General features: G+C 42.8%; 1 protein-coding gene across 4 annotated transcripts in view; it reads right to left on the bottom strand.

Moving 5' to 3' along the window:
* LOC106575918 (cilia- and flagella-associated protein 47) overlaps nucleotides 1-16,034 on the bottom strand; it is a 101,487-nt gene that overhangs the window by 80,756 nt on the left and 4,697 nt on the right. For all 4 annotated transcript variants that reach the window (XM_045699442.1, XM_045699443.1, XM_045699445.1 and 1 more), the window contains 11 exons: nucleotides 16,006-16,034; nucleotides 14,766-15,012; nucleotides 12,265-12,417; nucleotides 9,397-9,589; nucleotides 8,475-8,571; nucleotides 8,115-8,334; nucleotides 7,659-7,903; nucleotides 5,051-5,181; nucleotides 4,844-4,966; nucleotides 4,626-4,757; nucleotides 2,036-2,113 (listed from right to left, as the gene is read on the bottom strand). The exon at nucleotides 16,006-16,034 is cut by the window's right edge and continues 167 nt beyond it. In XM_045699442.1, the coding sequence (XP_045555398.1) occupies nucleotides 2,036-2,113; nucleotides 4,626-4,757; nucleotides 4,844-4,966; nucleotides 5,051-5,181; nucleotides 7,659-7,903; nucleotides 8,115-8,334; nucleotides 8,475-8,571; nucleotides 9,397-9,589; nucleotides 12,265-12,417; nucleotides 14,766-15,012; nucleotides 16,006-16,034 (1,648 nt within the window). The remainder of the gene's footprint in view (nucleotides 1-2,035; nucleotides 2,114-4,625; nucleotides 4,758-4,843; nucleotides 4,967-5,050; nucleotides 5,182-7,658; nucleotides 7,904-8,114; nucleotides 8,335-8,474; nucleotides 8,572-9,396; nucleotides 9,590-12,264; nucleotides 12,418-14,765; nucleotides 15,013-16,005) is intronic.

Genomic DNA, 16,034 nt, shown 5'->3' with positions numbered 1-16,034 from the left:
CACACACACACACACACACACACACACACACACACACACACACACACACAATACATACACACACTCACACATTCACACATACACACACATACATGCACCACAGGAGGTTGGTGACACCTTAATAGGGGAAGATGGGCTCGTGGTAATGTCTGGAGCGGAATCAGTGGAATGGTATCAAATACATCAAACACATGGTTTCCATGGTTTCCAGGTGTTTGATGTCATTCCATTCGCTCCGTTCCAGCCATTATTATGAGCCGTCCTCCCCTCAGCCTCCACTGGTAGTGTAACGCCCTGGCCATAGAGAGGGGTTTTTGTTCTTTATTTTGGTTAGGCCAGGGTGTTACATTGGGTGGGTGTTCTATGTTCCTTTTTCTATGTTTTTTGTATTTCTTTGTTTTGGGCCGTGTGTGGCTCCCAATCAGGCACAGCTGAAGCTCGTTGTTGCTGATTGGGAGTCACACATAAGGAGCATGTTTTTCCTTTGGGTTTTGTGGGTAATTGTTTCTGTTAGTGTTTGCACCTGACAGGACTGTTTTGGCTGTCAGTTTTCTTGTTTTTTGTATAGTGTTCACGTTGTTCTATTAAAATTCTAATGATGAACACATCCTCTGCTGCACCTTGGTCTACTTCCACAGACAGCCCTTACAGGTATGCACACAAGTCCACATTCACACACACATATGAACTCACCACGTTGATGTTTACCAGGGGGGGTCGACATATGAACTCACCACGTTGATGTTTACCAGGGGGGTCGACATATGAACTCACCACGTTGATGTTTACCGGGGGGTCGACATATGAACTCACCACGTTGATGTTTACCAGGGGGGTCGACATATGAACTCACCACGTTGATGTTTACCAGGGGGGTCGACATATGAACTCACCACGTTGATGTTTACCAGGGGGGTCGACATATGAACTCACCACGTTGATGTTTACCGGGGGGGGTCGACATATGAACTCACCACGTTGATGTCCACCGGGGGGGTCGACATATGAACTCACCACGTTGATGTTTACCAGGGGGGTCGACATATGAACTCACCACGTTGATGTTTACCAGGGGGTCGACATATGAACTCAACACGTTGATGTTTACCGGGGGGGTCGACATATGAACTCACCACGTTGATGTCCACCGGGGGGTCGACATATGAACTCACCACGTTGATGTTTACCAGGGGGGGGTCGACATATGAACTCACCACGTTGATGTTTACCAGGGGGTCGACATATGAACTCACCACGTTGATGTTTACCAGGGGGGGTCGACATATGAACTCACCACGTTGATGTTTACCAGGGGGGGTCGACATATGAACTCACCACGTTGATGTTTACCAGGGGGGGTCGACATATGAACTCACCACGTTGATGTTTACCGGGGGCTCGACATATGAACTCACCACGTTGATGTTTACCAGGGGGGGTCGACATATGAACTCACCACGTTGATGTTTACCAGGGGGGTCGACATATGAACTCACCACGTTTATGTCTACCAGGGGGGGCTCCACATATGAACTCACCACGTTGATGTTTACCAGGGGGGGCCGACATATGAACTCACCACGTTGATGTTTACCAGGGGGGTCGACATATGAACTCACCACGTTGATGTTTACCAGGGGGGTCGACATATGAACTCACCACGTTGATGTTTACCAGGGGGGGTCGACATATGAACTCACCACGTTGATGTTTACCAGGGGGAGCTCCACATACGAACTCACCACGTTGATGTTTACCAGGGGGGTGCTCCACATATGAACTCACCACGTTTATGTTTACCAGGGGGTGCTCCACATACGAACTCACCACGTTGATGTTTACCAGGGGAGCTCCACATATGAACTCACCACGTTTATGTTTACCAGGGGGGCTCCACATATGAACTCACCACGTTTATGTCCACCAGGGGGAGCTCCACATATGAACTCACCACGTTTATGTCCACCAGGGGGAGCTCCACATACGAACTCACCACGTTTATGTCCACCAGGGGGAGCTCCACATATGAACTCACCACGTTTATGTCCACCAGTGGGGGCTCGACCGACCCGCCCACTCTCAGCTCCAGAGATTTCATGTTTCTTAGAACTATCTGCAACACACACACCTCGTTAGACAAGGTCATCCATCATGACTATCTAGGTTTCTGAAATAATGACAGGTAAGACTAGAGGTTATTTAGGTTTCTGAAATAATGACATGTAAGACTAGAGGTTATTTAGGTTTCTGAAATAATGACAGGTAAGACTAGAGATTATTTAGGTTTCTGAAATAATGACAGGTAAGACTAGAGGTTATTTAGGTTTCTGAAATAATGACAGGTAAGACTAGAGGTTATTTATGTTTCTGAAATAATGACAGGTAAGACTAGAGGTTATTTATGTTTCTGAAATAATGACAGGTAAGACTAGAGGTTATTTAGGTTTCTGAAATAATGACAGGTAAGACTAGAGGTTATTTATGTTTCTGAAATAATGACAGGTAAGACTAGAGGTTATTTATGTTTCTGAAATAATGACAGGTAAGACTAGAGGTTATTTATGTTTCTGAAATAATGACAGGTAAGACTAGAGGTTATTTAGGTTTCTGAAATAATGACAGGTAAGACTAGAGGTTATTTAGGTTTCTGAAATAATGAGAGGTAAGACTAGAGGTTATTTGACATACAGATACAGATCTTAAAACACTGAAGCTAATCTACTGTAGGTCTATATTGTCTTTCCACAAGTTTGAGCCTGTATGATGTGCTGTGTGTTTGTAGAGGCTGTATGATGTATTGTGTGTTTGTAGAGACTGTATGATGTGTTGTGTGTTTGTAGAGACTATATGATGTGTTGTGTGTTTGTAGAGGCTGTATGATATGTTGTGTGTTTGTAGAGGCTGTATGATGTGCTGTGTGTTTGTAGAGGCTGTATGATGTGTTGTGTGTTTGTAGAGGCTGTATGATGTGTTGTGTGTTTGTAGAGCCTGTATGATGTGCTGTGTGTTTGTAGAGGCTGTATGATGTGTTGTGTGTTTGTAGAGAATGTATGATGTGTTGTGTGTTTGTAGAGGCTGTATGATGTGTTGTGTGTTTGTAGAGAATGTATGATGTGTTGTGTGTTTGTAGAGGCTGTATGATGTGTTGTGTGTTTGTAGAGGCTGTATGATGTGTTGTGTGTTTGTAGAGGCTGTATGATGTGTTGTGTGTTTGTAGAGAATGTATGATGTGTTGTGTGTTTGTAGAGGCTGTATGATGTGTTGTGTGTTTGTAGAGGCTGTATGATGTGTTGTGTGTTTGTAGAGGCTGTATGATGTGGTGTGTGTTTGTAGAGGCTGTATGATGTGTTGTGTGTTTGTAGAGAATGTATGATGTGTTGTGTGTTTGTAGAGGCTGTATGATGTGTTGTGTGTTTGTAGAGGCTGTATGATGTGGTGTGTGTTTGTAGAGGCTGTATGATGTGCTGTGTGTTTGTAGAGGCTGTATGATGTGCTGTGTGTTTGTAGAGGCTGTATGATGTGCTGTGTGTTTGTAGAGGCTGTATGATGTGTTGTGTGTTTGTAGAGACTATTATATGTTGTGTGTTTGTAGAGGCTGGATGATGTGTTGTGTGTTTGTAGAGGCTGGATGATGTGTTGTGTGTTTGTAGAGGCTGTATGATATGTTGTGTGTTTGTAGAGGCTGATATGTTGTGTGTTTGTAGAGGCTGTATGATGTGTTGTGTGTTTGTAGAAGCTGTATGATGTGTTGTGTGTTTGTACAGACTGTATGATGTGTTGTGTGTTTGTAGAGGCTGTATGATGTGTGGTGTGTTTGTAGAGGCTGTATGATGTGTTGTGGGTTTGTAGAGGCTGTATGATGTGTGGTGTGTTTGTAGAGGCTGTATGATGTGTTGTGTGTTTGTAGAGGCTATATGATGTGGTGTGTGTTTGTAGAGGCTGTATGATGTGCTGTGTGTTTGTAGAGGCTATATGATGTGGTGTGTGTTTGTAGAGGCTGTATGATGTGCTGTGTGTTTGTAGAGGCTGTATGGTGTGCTGTGTGTTTGTAGAGGCTGTATGATGTGCTGTGTGTTTGTAGAGGCTGTATGATGTGTTGTGTGTTTGTAGAGACTATTATATGTTGTGTGTTTGTAGAGGCTGGATGATGTGTTGTGTGTTTGTAGAGGCTGGATGATGTGTTGTGTGTTTGTAGAGAATGTATGATATGTTGTGTGTTTGTAGAGGCTGATATGTTGTGTGTTTGTAGAGGCTGTATGATGTGTTGTGTGTTTGTAGAGGCTGTATGATGTGTTGTGTGTTTGTACAGACTGTATGATGTGTTGTGTGTTTGTAGAGAATGTATGATATGTTGTGTGTTTGTAGAGGCTGATATGATGTGTGTGTGTGTGTACTGATGTGTTGTGTGTTTGTAGAGGCTGTATGATGTGTTGTGTGTTTGTAGAGACTGTATGATGTGTTGTGTGTTTGTAGAGGCTGTATGATGTGTTGTGTGTTTGTAGAGGCTGTATGATGTGGTGTGTGTTTGTAGAGGCTGTATGATGTGTTGTGTGTTTGTAGAGGCTGTATGATGTGCTGTGTGTTTGTACAGACTTTATGATATGTTGTGTGTCTGTTTCCTTCACCTCCACTCTGGTGTCAAACTTCATGACAGCTCCGGGGTTGAGGTGCACCAGGACCTCTGCCTGCCCCCCCACAGGAACCACACCCTCGGTGGGGGTCACCACCATGCCAGGCAGGGGGTACACGTCCAACACCTGATACACACACACACACACGCTAAGCCTCTATAAAACACACACACAAGTATAAATGGTACAGAGACCCGGCGTGGAGTGTGTACCTGGAAGTAGGCATGGTTGTTTCCTGTGTTGTGTAGCATTGCGGTCCTGACGGAGGGGAAGATGAGAGGTACTGATCCAAACACCAGACGTTTCTCAGCCAGCTGCACACTGGATGAACCAAGCTGGAGGGAGGGGAATGGGATCTCTCTCTACATTAACAATCACAGGAACCTCAACAACAGAAACACACAGACACACACACACACCTTGGCCACACATCGTAGCTGTGCGGTGTTTCCCTGGTGAACACACAGGTCAAACTGTCCCTCCAGAGGAGAGCAGAAAGAGGGATGCCACATCACCTCACAGTCTAACTCCCTGTACGCCTCCACAGTACCTGGCAGAGAGAAGAGGAGGGAGAGAGAGAGAGAAAGAAAGAGGGAGGGAGGGAGGGAGGGAGGGAGGGAGAGAAAGGGAGGGAGGGAGAGAAAGGGAGGGAGAGAGAGAGGGTGGAAAGGAGAGAAAGGGAGGGAGAGAGAGAGTTGGAGGGAGAGGGAGAGAAAGGGAGGGAGAGAGGGAGAGAAAGGGAGGGAGAGAGAGAGTTGGAGGGATAGACAGATAGAGAGAGATATTAGAGACACATACATCCCCATACAGTACATATAGAAGACTAGACTACAGTATATATAGAAGACTAGACTACAGTACATATAGAAGACTAGACTACAGTACATCACCATACAGTACATATAGAAGACTAGACCCCAGTACATATAGAAGACTAGACTACAGTACAAATAGAAGACTAGACTACAGTACATCACCATACAGTACATATAGAAGACTAGACTACAGTACATCCCCATACAGTACATATAGAAGACTAGACTACAGTACATATAGAAGACTAGACTACAGTACATCCCCATACAGTACATATAGAAGACTAGACTACAGTACATATAGAAGACTAGACTACAGTACATATAGAAGACTAGAATACAGTACATATAGAAGACTAGACTACAGTACATCACCATACAGTACATATAGAAGACTAGACTACAGTACATCCCCATACAGTACATATAGAAGACTAGACTACAGTACATATAGAAGACTAGACTACAGTACATCCCCATACAGTACATATGGAAGACTAGACTACAGTACATATAGAAGACTAGACTACAGTACATATAGAAGACTAGACTACAGTACAAATAGAAGACTAGACTACAGTACATCACCATACAGTACATATAGAAGACTAGACTACAGTACATATAGAAGACTAGACTACAGTACATCACCATACAGTACATATAGAAGACTAGACTACAGTACATATTGAAGACTAGACTACAGTACAAATAGAAGACTAGACTACAGTACATCACCCATAGAAGACTAGACTACAGTACATCGACTAGACTACAGTACATATAGAAGACTAGACTACAGTACATCACCATACAGTACATATAGAAGACTAGACTACAGTACAAATAGAAGACTAGACTACAGTACATCACCATACAGTACATATAGAAGACTAGACTACAGTACATATAGAAGACTAGACTACAGTACATATAGAAGACTAGACTACAGTACATCACCATACAGTACATATAGAAGACTAGACTACAGTACAAATAGAAGGCTAGACTACAGTACATCACCATACAGTACATATAGAATACTAGACCGCAGTACATATTGAAGACTAGACTACAGTACAAATAGAAGACTAGACTACAGTACATCACCATACAGTACATATAGAAGACTAGACTACAGTATATATAGAAGACTAGACTACAGTACATATAGAAGACTAGACTACAGTACATCACCATACAGTACATATAGAAGACTAGACTACAGTACAAATAGAAGACTAGACTACAGTACATCACCATACAGTACATATAGAAGACTAGACTACAGTACATCACCATACAGTACATATAGAAGACTAGACTACAGTACATATAGAAGACTAGACTACAGTACATCACCATACAGTACATATAGAAGACTAGACTACAGTACATCACCATAAAGAACATATAGAAGACTAGACTACAGAACATATAGAAGACTAGACTACAGTACATCACCATACAGTACATATAGAAGACTAGACTACAGTACATCACCATAAAGAACATATAGAAGACTAGACTACAGTACATATAGAAGACTAGACTACAGTACATCACCATACAGTACATATAGAAGGCTAGACTACAGTACAAATAGAAGACTAGACTACAGTACATATAGAAGACTAGACTACAGTACATCACCATACAGTACATATAGAAGACTAGACTACAGTACATATAGAAGACTAGACTACAGTACATCACCATACAGTACATATAGAAGACTAGACCGCAGTACATATTGAAGACTAGACTACAGTACAAATAGAAGACTAGACTACAGTACATCACCATACAGTACATATAGAAGACTAGACTACAGTACATATAGAAGACTAGACTACAGTACATATAGAAGACTAGACTACAGTACATCACCATACAGTACATATAGAAGACTAGACTACAGTACATATAGAAGACTAGACTACAGTACATCACCATACAGTACATATAGAAGACTAGACTACAGTACATCACCATAAAGAACATATAGAAGACTAGACTACAGTACATATAGAAGACTAGACTACAGAACATATAGAAGACTAGACTACAGTACATCACCATACAGTACATATAGAAGACTAGACTACAGAACATATAGAAGACTAGACTACAGTACATCACCATACAGTACATATAGAAGACTAGACTACAGTAGTGTGTAGTTTTGATAAGGCCCAGAGCAGCAGCCTACCTGTGGCTGGGCGTATGGAGAAGGCCATGCCCGTCTCTGTGATGACGGGCCTCCAGGTGAAGTCAGCCGGGTGGTTCCTGGGGTTGACCAGGGTCACAGTACCCTTGTAGCCCGACTGGGCCAGGTAGCTGGGGGATGGGGACAGGACCACCTGGCTCTGGGACAGCTGGAGGACCACAGGGACCAGCTGGGACTGAACCAGGACATGGCTCCGGTGATGACTATTCACCGTGTAAGAGATTGACCTGGGAGAGGGAGATGGAATCTACCAGTCAATTGTCAGCCAGTCAGTCAGTCAGTCAGTTAATCAATCAATAAGAATTGGGCTCGATTTGGTTTGTCAATGATCAATTTAGGAAACCTGTTATATATAAAGAGAGAGAGAGAGAGAAAGAGCGAGAGAGAGAGAGAGCGCGAGACAGAGACAGACAACCAGCCACACACACAGTGACTAACTTGTGGAACTTTCCCAGCTTGGTGCTCTCTAAGACGAGGGGCAGGGTGGCTCTGGAGAGGGGGGGCAGGACGTGGGACAGGGGGCTGGAGCGCTGTAGCTCAGGACAGCAGTCTAACTCCAGCTGCACCCACACATACACCTGCAGGTTGTTCACCAGGTCCAGGTTCCTCACACACACTGAGGCCACACACACCTCACCAAAATCTATTGAGGACGGGCCTGGAGGGGGAGGAGGGGAAACCAAACTCTGATTCACATCTTTAAAATGCTCATTTTGTGAATATTCTCTTCATCAGCCATGGTAGGGACAAGAGGGATTAAGATTCCTAATGCAAACAATGACTGCATGCGCTTCTCACCTATGACTACTTGGTGGAGCTGCTGAACTGTTAGGGTGCGGCTGCAGTCTGCCACTTCCTGGTTGGTGGAGGGTAGTGCATTGATGCCCTCTGTCACCTGGACAACAGAGGGTCAAAGTGTCAGAGGAATTCCATACAGTCAGTCAGGAAACACCAGATATAGAATGATAGAGACAGAGGAATTCCATACAGTCAGGCAGGAAATACCAGATATAGAATGATAGAGACAGAGGAATTCCATACAGTCAGGCAGGAAACACCAGATATAGAATGATAGAGACAGAGGAATTCCATACAGTCAGGCAGGAAACACCAGATATAGAATGATAGAGACAGAGGAATTCCATACAGTCAGGCAGGAAACACCAGATATAGAATGATAGAGACAGAGGAATTCCATACAGTCAGACAGGAAACACCAGATATAGAATGATAGAGACAGAGGAATTCCATACAGTCAGGCAGGAAACACCAGATATAGAATGATAGAGACAGAGGAATTCCATACAGTCAGGCAGGAAACACCAGATATAGAATGATAGAGACAGAGGAATTCCATACAGTTAGGCAGGAAACACCAGATATAGAATGATAGAGACAGAGGAATTCCATACAGTCAGGCAGGAAACACCAGATATAGAATGATAGAGACAGAGGAATTCCATACAGTCAGACAGGAAACACCAGATATAGAATGATAGAGACAGAGGAATTCCATACAGTCAGACAGGAAACACCAGATATAGAAAACAACTCCGAATGATAGAGACAGAGGACTTCCATACAGTCAGGCAGGAAACACCAGATATAGAATGATAAAGTGGGGGGATTGCATAGGCTAAAACAGGTAACTGTAGACTTTAGAGGACCCATGCAAAATGGTTTACCAGAGACTTTAAACACCCTGCTTTACCTGCCATACCTGTCTGAATCTGGACCTGGTCTCCATGGCAGCCAGCATACAGGTGGTCAATAGCTGGCTATGTCCCTGGTCGATGCTCCGCCCCTCCTGGCTGTGATTGGACTCCAGGTCCCTCAGAGAGAGCTGGGGGGTGAGGAGTCCTGCGGCAGGCCGGAGCCCAATGTCTATGTCGTCCTCCACCTCGCCATGCAGCCTGAGCATACATGGAAAACATCGTCAGATACCGCCTTGTTGTCAGCCTACAGCACATATTGAGGGGATTTGATTAAACTGGCCAGGTTGCACTGGGGTATGGCCCGTCACGTGACTGGTTGAAGCGGGTGAGGGAGGCGCGCTCTGCTCAAATGGAACAGTAATCTGCATCGCCCGGTCATATTATCAACAAGTCAGCATGATGCATCGTTCAGAAACATCTCTTTTTCAGCAAATACAGTATATGTTTGAACTTTCAAACTAGTTTTCATTGGGAAGGCAGATAAATCCAGACTGGACCAAATCTGAACCAATCATAGATATTGGACATCACAGTATTTTATTTATTTTAACCTTTATTTAACTAGGCATGTCAGTTAACAACAAATTCTTATTTACAATGACGGCCTACCCCGGCCAAACCTAAACGCAAACGACTCTGGGCCAACTGTGCGCTGCCCTATGGGACTCCCAATCACGACCGGTTGTGATACAGCCTGAAATTGAACCAGGGTCTGTAGTGACGCCTCTAACTCTGAGATGCAGTGCCTTAGACCCCTGCACCACTCAGGAGCACAGTACAGTACAGTACAGTAAAGTAGAGCACAGTACAGTACAGTAGAGCACAATACAGTACAGTACATGTACTCTATTCTACTCAACTAAACTGTACTCTATAGTACTTTACTGAATAAAACTCAACAGTCCTGTACCGTACCATACCATACTCTACTGTACTCTACTGTACTGTAATGTGATTTTCAAACGTGTGAAACAGCCTAGACGTCTATGATTCATTCAGATTTGGATCTGGTCCGCACTGAGCAAATTTGTACTTGTTTGGGGGCGGATCTCATTCGAATAATACCCAGCATGCTTTGCAAGTGTTTGTTTTCAACATTTACATTTTGGTCATTCAGCAGACGCTCTTATCCAGAGCAACTGGCAGTCAGTGCATTCAATTAAGGTAGATAAAGAACCACATATCACAGTCATAGCAGGAAAATTAAAAAAAAATGTGTAACCGTTACTGAGAATGTTATTGTAGTTGAAGTGGTCTGTTGGTTCATTCTATATGTTAGATTATTTTCAACATCATTGCTGCCAGTTTTATAGCTTTTGAAAAATCTAACAGAAGTGAATGTGACTGATGAGAGCAATAATAAATCACAATCTTCAGTTGGCTCCTCATTCCTATGTTATTGTGATATACAGTCACACTTACCTCATTGTTAATGTACAGTATGTGCAGAAATTTGTCCATAGAATCAATGACTGAAAAATACATGCACTTATTTTAAAAGTCTGTAAATTACGGATTTTCAACATCCAGAAAATACGCATTTTCAACATCCGAAAATAAGACGTTTCTTCGACATCCAACGTGAAATGCTTTGAAAGTCTGGTCATGGCTCACATCAACACCATTATCCCAGAAACCCTAGACCCACTCCAATTTGCATACCGCACCAACAGATCCACAGATGATGCAATCTCTATTGCACTCCACACTGCCCTTTCCCACCTGGACAAAAGGAACACCTATGTGAGAATGCTATTCATTGACTACAGCTCAGCATTCAACACCATAGTACCCTCAAAGCTCATCACTAAGCTAAGGACCCTTGGACTAAACACCTCCCTCTGCAACTGGATCCTGGACTTCCTGACCGGCCGCCCGCAGGTGATAAGGGTAGGTAATAACACATCCGCCATGCTGATCATCAACATGGGGGCCCCTCAGGGGTGCGTGCTCAGTCCCCTCCTGTACTCCCTGTTCACTCATGACTGCACGGCCAGGCACAGCTCCAACATCCATCATTAAGTTTGCTGATTTACACAACAGTGGTAGGCCTGATCACCGACAACGATGAGACAGCCTATAGGGAGGAGGTCATAGACCTGACCGTGTGGTGCAAGGACAACAACCTCTCCCTGAACGTGATCAAGACAAAGGAGATGATTGTGGACTATAGGAAAAGGAGGACCGAGCACGCCCCCATTCTCATCGATGGGGCTGTAGTAGAGCAGGTTGAGAGCTTCAAGTTCCTTGGCGTCCACATCACCAACAAACTAACATGGTCAAGCACACCAAGACAGTCGTGAAGAGGGCACGACAAAACCTATTCCCCCCTCAGGAGACTGAAAAGATTTGGCATGGTCCTCAGATTCTCAAAAGGTTTTACAGCTGCACCATCGAGAGCATCCTGACGGGTTGCATCACCCCCCTCCCTCTTCTACGCTGCTGCTACTCTCTGTTATTATCTATGCATAGGCACTTTAATAACTCTACCTACATGTACATATTACCTCAGTTACCTCGACACGGGTGCCCCCACACATTGACTCTGTACCACTACCCCTTGTATATAGCCCCGCTATTGTTATTTACTGCTGCTCTTTAATTATTTGTTATTCTTATCTCTTTTTTGGGGGGGGGTATTTTCTTAAAACTGCATTGTTGGTTAAGGGCTTGTAAGTAAGAATTTCACTGTAAGGTCTACACCTGTTTTATTCGGCGCATGTGACAAATACAATTTGATTTGAAGACGCATTTTCAGCACCTGAAATGCGTGTAATGTCAAGTCTTTTCAGTGTAATTTTGCTTACTGGGTAGCTCTTTGGTTGTGGGTGCCAAGATTACAACATACAGAACACACATCCCACTCTGTCTACCTCGCAGTGGTTTTCTGCAAGCGTGTCTTTCGCAGGCCCCTGATGAAGGCTAGGTAGTGATCTCTGTGTCTCTGTCTCTGCTGCTTCTCCTCCTCCGTGAAGGAAAAGTCAGGGTCCACGTAGCGGTAACGCTCCACCCCCGTGAAGATGGTCCTGGGTGGAGGGAGAGAGGATATAAGCAGTTCATAAGAGTTCATAGGCAGAACATAGGGGCTACATAGGACTTTACAGAACATAGGGGCTACATAGGACTTTAGAGAACATAGGGGCTACATAGGACTAGAGAACATAGGGGCTACATAGGACTTTACAGAACATAGGGGCTACATAGGACTTTAGAGAACATAGGGGCTACATAGGACTTTAGAGAACATAGGGGCTACATAGGACTTTACAGAACATAGGGGCTACATAGGACTTTACAGAACATAGGGGCTACATAGGACTTTACAGAACATAGCGCTATACAGGAACACGGATGCAAATTGTAAACCAACTGCGCTGACTGCCCAGACATCTGGTCACTTTAATAATGCCACTTCAATAATGTTTACATATCTTGCATTACTCACCTCATATGTATATACTGTATCTTATACCATCTATTGCATCTTGCCTATGACACTCGGTCATCGCTCATCCATATATTTATATGTACATATTCTTAGTCCATCCCTTTACTTAGATTTGTGTGTATTAGGTAGTTGTTGTGGAATTGTTAGATATTACTGCACTGTCGGGACTAGAAGCACAAGCATTTCGCTACACTCACATTAACATCTGCTAACCATGTGTGTGTGACCAATACAATTTGATTTGATCTGATCTGGAGTTCCAGTAGGTCCCTGCAAACCTGACTGCACTGATACTATTTCCATCATTACTATTAGTAGCACTGATACTATTTCCATCATTACTATTAGTAGTACTGATACTATTTCCATCATTACTATTAGTAGTACTGATACTATTTCCATCATTACTATTAGTAGCACTGATACTATTTCCATCATTACTATTAGTAGTACTGATACTATTTCCATCATTACTATTAGTAGTACTGATACTATTTCTATCATTACTATTAGTAGTACTGATACTATTACCATCATTACTATTAGTAGTACTGATACTATTACCATCATTACTATTAGTAGTACTGATAGTATTTCCATCATTACTATTAGTAGAACTGATACTATTTCCATCATTACTATTAGTAGTACTGATACTATTACCATCATTACTATTAGTAGTACTGATACTATTACCATCATTAGTATTAGTAGCACTGATACTATTTCCATCATTACTATTAGTAGTACTGATACTATTACCATCATTACTATTAGTAGCACTGATACTATTTCCATCATTACTATTAGTAGTACTGATACTATTACCATCATTAGTATTAGTAGCACTGATACTATTTCCATCATTACTATTAGTAGCACTGATACTATTACCATCATTACTATTAGTAGCACTGATACTATTTCCATCATTACTATTAGTAGTACTGATACTATTTCCATCATTACTATTAGTAGTACTGATACTATTACCATCATTACTATTAGTAGCACTGATACTATTTCCATCATTACTATTAGTAGTACTGATACTATTACCATCATTAGTATTAGTAGCACTGATACTATTTCCATCATTACTATTAGTAGCACTGATACTATTACCATCATTACTATTAGTAGCACTGATACTATTTCCATCATTACTATTAGTAGTACTGATACTATTTCCATCATTACTATTAGTAGTACTGATACTATTACCATCATTACTATTAGTAGCACTGATACTATTTCCATCATTACTATTAGTAGCACTGATACTATTTCCATCATTACTATTAGTAGTACTGATACTATTACCATCATTAGTATTAGTAGCACTGATACTATTTCCATCATTACTATTAGTAGTACTGGTACTATTACCATCATTACTATTAGTAGCACTGATACTATTTCCATCATTACTATTAGTAGTACTGATACTATTTCCATCATTACTATTAGTAGTACTGATACTATTACCATCATTACTATTAGTAGTACTGATACTATTACCATCATTACTATTAGTAGTACTGATACCATTTCCATCATTACTATTAGTAGTACTGATACTATTTCCATCATTACTATTAGTAGTACTGATACCATTTCCATCATTACTATTAGTAGTACTGATACTATTTCCATCATTACTATTAGTAGTACTGACATCATTTCCATCATTACTATTAGTAGTACTGATACTATTTCCATTAGTAGTACTGATACTATTTCCATTAGTAGTACTGATACTATTTCCATCATTACTATTAGTAGTACTGATACTATTTCCATCATTACTATTAGTAGTACTGATACTATTTCCATCATTACTATTAGTAGTATTGATACGTCTCTGGAATAGGTCACAGGGTGCCATGGCAGATACTCTATAACTGCCAGTATAACTCAGATGACCTGTAGGTGGTGTCTGGAGAGGCAGGGCGGATGCTGCAGGCCCTGTCGTTGGGGAAGGCCAGTAGCTCTCGCTGGCTACCGTCTAGACTCTGGTTCCTACGGTGGCTCTGGCTCTGACCGTGGCTGTGGAGCCGGGTCTTGGCCGTGCTGAGGACAGCTGCCCGCACCAATCCCACACACCTGCCCAGCTCACTGGAGGGCACCCGGGCATACTGGCCTGTCTCATTGGTCACAGCCGGGGTGATTCCTGAAACATCACAGACAAAACAATGAATGGGTGGGTCCAAAAACAGGTTGAAGATAGAATGCCAGACAATACTTTGAAGAACTATACAGTATAGGAAGGAGATCAGTGGACAGGGCTGTGAGGGGTTCAGTGTGAACTATACAGTATAGGAAGGAGATCAGTGGACAGGGCTGTGAGGGGTTCAGTGTGAACTATACAGTATAGGAAGGAGATCAGTGGACAGGGCTGTGAGGGGTTCAGTGTGAACTATACAGTATAGGAAGGAGATCAGTGGACAGGACAGTGAGGGGTTCAGTGTGAACTATACAGTATAGGAAGGAGATCAGTGGACAGGGCTGTGAGGGGTTCAGTGTGAACTATACAGTATAGGAAGGAGATCAGTGGACAGGACAGTGAGGGGTTCAGTGTGAACTATACAGTATAGGAAGGAGATCAGTGGACAGGGCTGTGAGGGGTTCAGTGTGAACTATACAGTATAGGAAGGAGATCAGTGGACAGGGCTGTGAGGGGTTCAGTGTGAACTATACAGTATAGGAAGGAGATCAGTGGACAGGGCTGTGAGGGGTTCAGTGTGAACTATACAGTATAGGAAGGAGATCAGTGGACAGGGCTGTGAGGGGTTCAGTGTGAACTATACAGTATAGGAAGGAGATCAGTGGACAGGGCTGTGAGGGGTTCAGTGTGAACTATACAGTATAGGAAGGAGATCAGTGGACAGGGCTGTGAGGGGTTCAGTGTGAACTATACAGTATAGGAAGGAGATCAGTGGACAGGGCTGTGAGGGGTTCAGTGTGAACTATACAGTATAGGAAGGAGATCAGTGGACAGGGCTGTGAGGGGTTCAGTGTGAACTATACAGTATAGGAAGGAGATCAGTGGACAGGGCTGTGAGGGGTTCAGTGTGAACTATACAGTATAGGAAGGAGATCAGTGGACAGGGCTGTGAGGGGTTCAGTGTGCCGGCTGTGTGCAGGTGGTGGTGTTGGGTCTCACCAGGGTTGAGTTTGGGTGTTGCACATGCG

The sequence above is a fragment of the Salmo salar genome, chromosome ssa17 (assembly GCF_905237065.1).
Source record: "Salmo salar chromosome ssa17, Ssal_v3.1, whole genome shotgun sequence".
NCBI classification, from domain to species: Eukaryota; Metazoa; Chordata; class Actinopteri; order Salmoniformes; family Salmonidae; genus Salmo; species Salmo salar.
Note: the sequence above shows the minus strand (reverse complement) of the source record. Positions and strands in the feature narration are given on the sequence as shown.